The sequence below is a fragment of the Saccostrea cucullata genome, unplaced genomic scaffold (genome assembly GCF_032062105.1).
Source record: "Saccostrea cucullata isolate Sc308-1 unplaced genomic scaffold, CSIRO_AGI_Scuc_v1 ctg637, whole genome shotgun sequence".
Taxonomy (NCBI): domain Eukaryota; kingdom Metazoa; phylum Mollusca; class Bivalvia; order Ostreida; family Ostreidae; genus Saccostrea; species Saccostrea cuccullata.
In genome coordinates, this window is record NW_026929309.1 from 321,836 (window position 1) to 330,648 (window position 8,813).

The window sequence follows — 8,813 nt, forward strand, 5'->3', positions numbered from 1 at the left end:
GATTTACCCTTTGTAATACATATTGTGACCCAACCCTACCCAACTGATCATAGTTAAGACAATTTGAAATTTACACTACCCCAGGATGCTTCCATATAAGTTTCAGCTTTTCTGGCCCAGTTGTTATTAAGAAGAAGATTTTCAAAGCCTTTTCCTAAATATTTCTATGTAAAACTTTAAATTCCCCATTGTGTTCCCGCCCAATCCCCAAGGGTCATGATTTGGACAATTTAGAATCTACACTACCCCAGGATGCTTCCACATAAGTTTCAGCTTTTCTGGCACAGTGGTTCTTGAGAAGAAGATTTTCAAAGATGTTTCCTATATATTTCAATGTAAAACTTTGATTCCCCATTGTGGCCCCGCCCAATCCCCGGGGGTTATGATTTGAACAATTTAGAATCTACACTATCCCAGGATGCTTCCACATAAGTTTCAGCTTTTCTGGCACAGTGGTTCTTGAGAAGAAGATTTTCAAAGATGTTTCCTATATATTTCTATGTAAAACTTTGATTCCCCATTGTGGCCACGCCCAATCCCCGGGGGTTATGATTTGAACAATTTAGAATCTACACTATCCCAGGATGCTTCCACGTAAGTTTCAGCTTTTCTGGCACAGTGGTTCTTGAGAAGAAGATTTTCAAAGATGTTTCCTATATATTTCTATGTAAAACTTTGATTCCCCATTGTTGCCCCGCCCTTACCCCGGGGGTCATGATTGTTACAATTTAGAATCTACACTATCCCAGGAGGCTTCCACATAAGTTTCAGCTTTTCTGGCCCAGTGGTTCTTGAGAAGAAGATTTTCAAAGATTTGTCCTATATATTTCTATGTAAAACTTTGATTCCCCATTGTGGCCCCGCCCCATCCCCGGGGGTTATGATTTGGACAATTTAGAATCTACACTATCCAAGAATGCTTCCACATAAGTTTCAGCTTTTCTGGCACAGTGGTTCTTGAGAAGAAGATTTTCAAAGATTTTCCGATATATTTCTATGTAAAACTTTGATTCCCCATTGTGGCCCCGCCCAATCCCCGGGGTTATGATTTGAACAATTTAGAATCTACACTATCCCAGGATGCTTCCACATAAGTTTCAGCTTTTCTGGCACAGTGGTTCTTGAGAAGAAGATTTCAAAGATGTTTCCTATATATTTCTATGTAAAACTTTGATTCCCCATTGTGGCCCCGCCCAATCCCCGGGGGTCATGATTTGAACAATTTAGAATCTACACTATCCCAGGATGCTTCCACATAAGTTTCAGCTTTTCTGGCACAGTGGTTCTTGAGAAGAAGATTTTCAAAGATGTTTCCGATATATTTCTATGTAAAACTTTGATTCCCCATTGTGGCCCCGCCCAATCCCCGGGGGTCATGATTTGAACAATTTAGAATCTACACTATCCCAGGATGCTTCCACATAAGTTTCAGCTTTTCTGGCACAGTGGTTCTTGAGAAGAAGATTTTCAAAGATGTTTCCTATATATTTCTATGTAAAACTTTGATTCCCCATTGTGGCCCCGCCCAATCCCCGGGGGTCATGATTTGAACAATTTAGAATCTACACTATCCCAGGATGCTTCCACATGAGTTTCAGCTTTTCTGGCACAGTGGTTCTTGAGAAGAAGATTTTCAAAGATGTTTCCTATATATTTCTATGTAAAACTTTGATTCCCCATTGTGGCCCCGCCCCATCCCCGGGGGTCATGATTTGAACAATTTAGAATCTACACTATCCCAGGATGCTTCCACATAAGTTTCAGCTTTTCTGGCACAGTGGTTCTTGAGAAGAAGATTTTCAAAGATTTTTCCTATATATTTCTATGTAAAACTTTGATTCCCCATTGTGGCCCCGCCCAATCCCCGGGGGTCATGATTTGAACAATTTAGAATCTACACTACCCCAGGATGCTTCCACATAAGTTTCAGCTTTTCTGGCTCAGTGGTTCTTGAGAAGAAGATTTTTTAATGACCCTACCCTATTTTTTGTCTTTTCTTGATTATCTCCCCTTGCGAGGGGATATGTCCCTTCATTTTAACAATTTAAATTCCCCTTCACCCAAGGATGCTTTGTACCAAGTTTGGTCAAAATTGGCCCAGTGGTTCTTGAGAAGAAGTCGAAAATGTGAAAAGTTTACGGACGGACAGACGGACGGACAGACGGACATTACACACACGGACGGACGGACGACGGACACAATGTGATCAGAAAAGCTCACTTGAGCCTTCGGCTCAGGTGAGCTAAAAAGTATCATACTATTTATAGCAATGGTGAAAGTTACAAAGAAAAAGCTATCACAGATTGTAGCACATATTATAACCATATGTAATTTGAAATGAGCCACATTGTTCTTATAAACTCCTTCAAATCTGTACTAATATAGCACATCTTATTCTGGCCCATTTAGTTTTCAATTAAAGACAATGACAAACATAAAAGTAACAACTGGATCGAAAAGAGAGGTCTAAATAAATTTTTAAAACATTTTCTCGACCCCTTTGTAATCAAAATTACAATAAAAGTATGTTCAAACTAAACTGAAGAATATTTATTAAAATCAATCAGATCTGACAAAGAAGGGAATGTCATGGAAAGATTTGAAAGGAGGGGGAAGGGTAAAAAAAATTAATCAAGAAACATAATAAATGATCATTGATTAAACCAATGATCCAATATACAAATAATTTATACTAAGCAGGATTTGAACAAGGTTTACATTGCTGATGATGATAAAGTTTCAAGCGTAGTTTGTTCATTACAAAATGGACAATTCGATTATGATATACACAACTCACAGGCACTTTTTTTGTAATAAATTTTTGACCCATAGTATAATATTATACTACGAGTTATAATTTTTCCCAAAACAAATGCCTGGGACACAACTGTAGAAATGTTTGACATTTTAATGCCCAACAATATATGTTAAATTAATACAAACTGATATTCATACATAAGAGTTATTCTTTGGTAAATATAATAAATTATTTTAAAGGAGAAAAAACAAAAATTGCCAAATTCCAAATTTAAGAAATGTCACCACAAAGCATCACTTCCCCTGACACTGTCATTATATGAGGGGGGAGGGGGTTCACTTCCTGCTGCTGGGCGGTGTGCCCCGGGGCCAGGGGACTGATAACCCTGTCCCTGCCCCCCTCCTCCTTGTCCCCACCCTGGGGCAGGCTGTGGGGTAGGTGCAGTGCTCTGATAACCAGTGAATCCAGGGGCACTGGGAACAGTGGGGTTCAGTGAATATGGCAAGCCCTGGCCCCCATTACCTGGTCGATATGGATCATCACCAGGGAGGGTGTGGGAAGACATTAGAACCTGGGTGTTTGCATGGATCCGTGATGACTGCTGAGGGGTAGTGGTGTCCTTTTGAGGGGCCAGCAGCGGGGTGAGATTCGGAAGACACCTCCATTCCTACACATCCTCCACACTGTATCAGAACAACAACTAGCACCATAATAACTACAGCAGATACCACTACGGAGATCGCTGTTAACGGAGGCCAATCCCCAGGATCTGAAATATGTGTACATTAATTAAACACTTAAGCTTGTTACATTTTATCTCTCAAAACTAAAAAAAAATGTAATAGGCTAAACAGCTGAAAAAAAGCAAAATTCAGATTATATGTCAATTACCTTAATTTATCTGCATTGCACCCCCACCCCCAAGAAATTAAATCAATTTTTATCAATGATGTTTATTAATTTTAGCCAATAGTTACCGGTTTTGAAAGCTGCTGCAAGAGGTAGGGTCCATAAAAATGAGCAAATAAAGCCTAGGGTCTCTGAATTCTTCATTCCCGTCATTTGCCTATTGAGCAGATTACATCTACAAAACATTAATATCATTCTAAAAAGATTACATTCATTTCTGTGTAGTGGTCGATATACATGTATATATATATATCTTCGAGTAAATTCATATTATTGAATTCAGTTTGAAATAATTACCTACATTGCTAGATCAGTAGACTGCTAGATGCGACATTTATGATTTACCTGAATACCGAAATAATTTCTGTGGTTGCACCCACAAAGAAGGGAGGGGGGCTTGTATACCTGTTAGCTGCAGATCTGTAGCGTTATGGTTTTATATATTTTGTCTTTCACCATAACCTATTAATTGCAATTTTCATTTTGGGGAGACTTTCCAGCATCGGTCAATTAACTACCTTTCACTTCCTATTTCTAGGAATATTATTTAACTAATCAGTATATTTTATCCTTCTCCCAACCTTTTATAGTCCTCTCTACAAGTGATAAACTCGCTGGATTAAAATTATTTGTTAGATTGCTGAAAATTCACTTCAAGCGAGTTTATTTCCTGTAGAGACGACTATCAATGTTTGGGGGTGGATAAAATATATATTTTGGCTACAGACTGTGTCTAGACTTAGGGAGTGAAAGGTAGTTGATTGACCAATGCTAAAAAGTGGAGAAACCCACAAATAATTTATCACCTTTTTTGAAGGATCTGTAGCGTTATATGGTCAAAGAAAAATATATAAAACCATAACGCTACAGATCTGTAGCTAGTATACCTGTATACTTACACTTGAGTTAGATCCACATTTATTTAATTAAGTTGCTTTCTCAAAACAAAGAATATAAATACTTTAAATAAGCACAATCTACATTGCCACACACAAAAATGTTATTAAGCAATATGAAGGTAAAAATAGATTTAGTAAACCGAAAGTGCGCATTATCCATTACTTCCTGTTTATATGACTCAAAGGGAAACAACTCTAAAATTCCGCGAAAACGGTTAGGCTATAAAACACCCCCTCCTTTTTTAAGGCAACCTTTTTTAAACTGTGAAATCAATTCTTGCTCGTAATTTTTATGAAAAAAAACGCATATGCTAAATTACAATAGCCTTATTTTTTTTCGAAAAATTTCCTAACTGAAAAAATGTAAAATGCATACTTGTTGATGTATAGCAAAATCCTGAAAGTAAGTTGTCTTTTATTTAATCATATTAATTAACACTGATTAATACAAGTACATTCTAACAATGAGAAACTAATTTCCTAAATGATGTTATTTGTTTTATATGAGATATTGAGAGAAATCTTCCAATATCATACAAGAATATTTGATTGCTTTCCTTTACTCATCTTAAAAGAACTCTCTTTAAAAAAAAATTGACAAACGACAACTGAATAAAGAAAACGTATTTTGTAATTATTTATAATTATTTGATAAGCAAGGCAAAGAGCATTTTAAATACAAGTACAAAGAAAAAAAAAACAATTACATTAATTTCATGTGAACCGTTATAAATGTTAATATTTGTTTAATGTTAGAAAACGACAATAAAAGTGGCAACATATAGTTTCCTAATACACCTCTAAATTTTGGTAGCACGGTCAAGGCGCTTCTCTACGTACGTAGAAAAACTTTACACCCTAATTAGCTATAATATAAATCAAAATTTGCTCAGATTTTTTTTAAATGGAACATTTTGGAGGGAAAATGTTGAATAATTAAAAATAATGCAGCTTTTCCCGAATTAAATTTAATGTTACTATGACGTCGCAGTACGTGACGTAAAGAACGTTAATTTTGGATATGAATGAAGATTAGACCTTTCGAAAATGACTGATTTTCAAGTTTGTAGTGTTTATGACATGGATCCCCAGACCCAACTTCATGAAATGCGTTTGCAAGGGATTTTTTGTGACGCATACATCAAAATTCCGGATGAAAACACCCGTTTGCCTGTGCACAGAAATGTTATGGCAAGTTGCAGTCATTATTTCAGATCATTGTTTACGTCCGGACTAAAGGAATCGGAACAAAATGAAATTTCCATCTTTGGTGTGTCGGCAAATACCATGAACCAAATTATCCAGTATGCCTATATTAGGAAGGCCATTATAACTCCTGACAACGTAGAAGATCTTTTAGCAGCTTCTGACAGATTTCACGTTTTTGGACTTTTGAAAGAATGTACCCATTACCTTTATGAACAAATCTCTCCAGAGAACTGTATAGGAATATTCAAGTTTGCTCGTTTCTATAACTGTGAACATCTATCACGAAAAGCTTGGGAATACATTGTACGAAATTTCAAAGATATTGTTGAAAAGAGTCAAGAATATCTTCAGTTGCACGTCGACGACCTGAAAGAAATTTTAAATGACGACGACCTTTCTGTGCGCAACGAGAGCGAAGTCTTTCTGGCAATTCAAAGATGGATCGACTACGACCAAAGAGAAAGAAAAGAAAAATATTCAGACCTTCTTAAATCGATGCGATTTTGCTTCGTAAATGTCGATTTCTTTCAAACCAAAATCCAACGAAACAAAACCCTTGTAAATCTGAGAGACTGCAAGAAACTCATCAATAGGGTGTCTAACCTCATGAGAATCTTCTATGAGAGCCCTTTTATCGTCGACGATGACAACGTCTTGCTGAGACCGCGGGTACCCCCAGAAATAATCTTCACGGTGGGCGGGTGGTCCAGTAGCGGGGTGGTGGACACTATTGAAGCATACGACAAGAACGTTGACCGATGGTACGTCACAAAGCAAAGCATGCCGTGTTCGCGCGCCTACCACGGCACGGTGTTTATGGACGGACATATCTACATTGTAGGAGGATTTGACGGGAACCAGTACCTTAACAGTGTCTACTGCTTCTCCCCTGACGAAAAGAACTGGGAGGAGAGAGCCCCCATGTACATTATGAGATGTTACGTTAGTGCCGTGGAATTGAATGGTATTGTTTTGCACCAAATTTATTCGTGAGCATTGCTACATTTGATATTAGACAATTTTAATATAGAAAGATTTGCAATTTGTAGGTATAATTTACGCATGCGGGGGTTTTGATGGACGAAATCGACAAGACTCTGTAGAGAAGTACAATCCAATAAAGAACCAATGGACGCACGTACAGCCAATGTGGAGGAAACGCAGCGACGCCGGAGCAACGGCTCTTGATGGTTAAACGAATTAAAGTCATTGTTCTCAATCTATTTAAAACATTTGGAATTCTTTTAAGCTTGATGAAGATTATCTCCTACAAATCTGAATATCGCTTTAACTGGATGGTTTTAAACATCACGTCTGAAATGCATTGGTTTATTGCGTGTTTTGGTCTGTATGTTGGAAATGAATCAATGGAAAGCATAACATATTTCACTGTTATATATTTTTCCTTACTTGCTCCAGTACAAGGGGTGGGTGGGGTGCACAACTTGTTTTGATTAATTTCTCAATTTGCTACTCCCAGCTCTCAAATATAAAGAATAAACGAAATGTACATACGTTTCTTGGCATTTAAGGGATGCTTCCTCCCCCACGATACCGGATCCCACCTCTGATGTTTCAGAGATTCGTCTTTGCTATGCCTGCCCACATTTTGCATCTTTTTAATGGATTTTTTTGGTTTTATATATCTGATTTTTTATCTACTACATTCCAGGTAAGATTTACATTGCCGGGGGCTTTGACGGCACGTCTTGTCTGGATTCCGCTGAAGTTTATGACCCAACTGTAAACCAATGGACAATGCTGGCAGAAATGACGTCACGAAGAAGTGGCGTGGTTTTGGTGGCATTGCAGAAAGAACTCATTGCATTGGGGGGATATAATGGCAGTGACCGACTTTCATCAGGTGAGTAAATTGCTGAAACATTGAATCGTTTCCTTTTTTCTTCAGAAGTCAAATGAATATTGATTTGCATTTTCCTTTCATCAGTTGAGCGATACAGTTGGGCAACACGCTCTTGGTTTCCCATGGGCTCTATGATACAGGGTCGAAGTAACTTTGCCGCGGTAATAATGGACGGGAAAATTGTGGCTATCGGAGGATATGACGGTAAGTGGTTGGCTAGTGACGTCATTAGCGTGGTGGTAAGATACGCCGCAAATGATGACGTACACAGGTCAGATAACGCAGTTATAGATCTAGAGGGATTTTTAACGTTTTTAAATGTCAGCCAGTGTTTGCCATAAAACATAGAAAATATTTCCCCCGTATTTCTGCTATATATTTAAGATGTTTAACATATTTTGCATTAATATTTTATGCTACAGAAAATATATTGCACTTTGTTTGTAAATTTTAGGGTCCACAACATCCCCTAATGCTGAGGAGTATGACCCTGCTAAGAAGGCCTGGAGAAGACTATATCCTCTGAACTACGGAAGGAGTGCTGTCAGCGCATGCCTGGTGACTAGGATCAGAAGTGGGCGTGACTTTACTTACCATGGACTGGCTCACGATGAAAATTTATAAATCATAAACTGGATGCAATGTTAGAATAATGCAATTTATGACATTTTTTGCACTGCTGTATTTTGTATTGACTGAATGATGTACAAAACTTAAATAACTAAGTCTAAACTAACTCAATGTATCTTGAAATTATAAAACAGAATTTGAAATTGCGGTTTTAAAATTTTATTTCTGAAACAGTACATATATAATCTCTTTGGGGAAAAAAAAACATGTCATGGGAAAATGATAAAGAAAGGTATAAAGATTACATTGCTCATCTGAGAAAGTATTCACTTTCTGACCTGAATAATAAGGTATTTTTAGATGGTAAAAACCCTCTGTGGTCACTGAATTAACTCCACGATTCCAACAGGTTGAATAGTAAGTTTTATTGAGGTTATGGGTTTTTGTGAAGCCTCCTAATTAAGGATCAGACCCTTCCAATGAATCATGGTGCTAACTAATATTAAGAGGGGACATGGTACTTGTTAGAACGCTTTTCACCCCCTCCCTCTTATAAAAAGTTTAAACAGCACAAAAATACTGTACACTTTAATATCACAATCTT

At 37.4% G+C, this 8,813-nt stretch overlaps 2 protein-coding genes across 2 annotated transcripts; one reads left to right on the forward strand and one right to left on the reverse strand.

Moving 5' to 3' along the window:
• Nucleotides 1-2,535: 2,535 nt before the first annotated feature.
• On the reverse strand, nucleotides 2,536-4,736 carry LOC134280418 (hepatocyte nuclear factor 3-gamma-like). The gene is given in 4 exon segments (XM_062762824.1): nucleotides 2,536-3,341; nucleotides 3,343-3,527; nucleotides 3,736-3,842; nucleotides 4,567-4,736. Coding segments are annotated over 3 exon segments (573 nt in total). The 5' UTR covers nucleotides 3,821-3,842; nucleotides 4,567-4,736; the 3' UTR covers nucleotides 2,536-3,038.
• Nucleotides 4,737-5,556: 820 nt separating this feature from the next.
• On the forward strand, nucleotides 5,557-8,397 carry LOC134280432 (kelch-like protein 10). The gene is made up of 5 exons (XM_062762848.1): nucleotides 5,557-6,739; nucleotides 6,825-6,965; nucleotides 7,448-7,639; nucleotides 7,724-7,843; nucleotides 8,094-8,397. Exons 1-5 carry the CDS (start codon nucleotides 5,614-5,616, stop codon nucleotides 8,261-8,263), a joined length of 1,749 nt encoding a protein of 582 aa, XP_062618832.1. The 5' UTR covers nucleotides 5,557-5,613; the 3' UTR covers nucleotides 8,264-8,397.
• Nucleotides 8,398-8,813: the final 416 nt, after the last annotated feature.

Bases quoted from the DNA above. Each gene is read 5' to 3' on its own strand.
- LOC134280432 (XM_062762848.1), top strand. From the start codon at position 5,614: ATGACTGATTTTCAAGTTTGTAGTGTTTATGACATGGATCCCCAGACC. The intron at 7,640-7,723 runs GTGAGTAAATTG...TCCTTTCATCAG, and splicing joins CAGTGACCGACTTTCATCAG to TTGAGCGATACAGTTGGGCA. The intron at 7,844-8,093 runs GTAAGTGGTTGG...TGTAAATTTTAG, and splicing joins GGCTATCGGAGGATATGACG to GGTCCACAACATCCCCTAAT.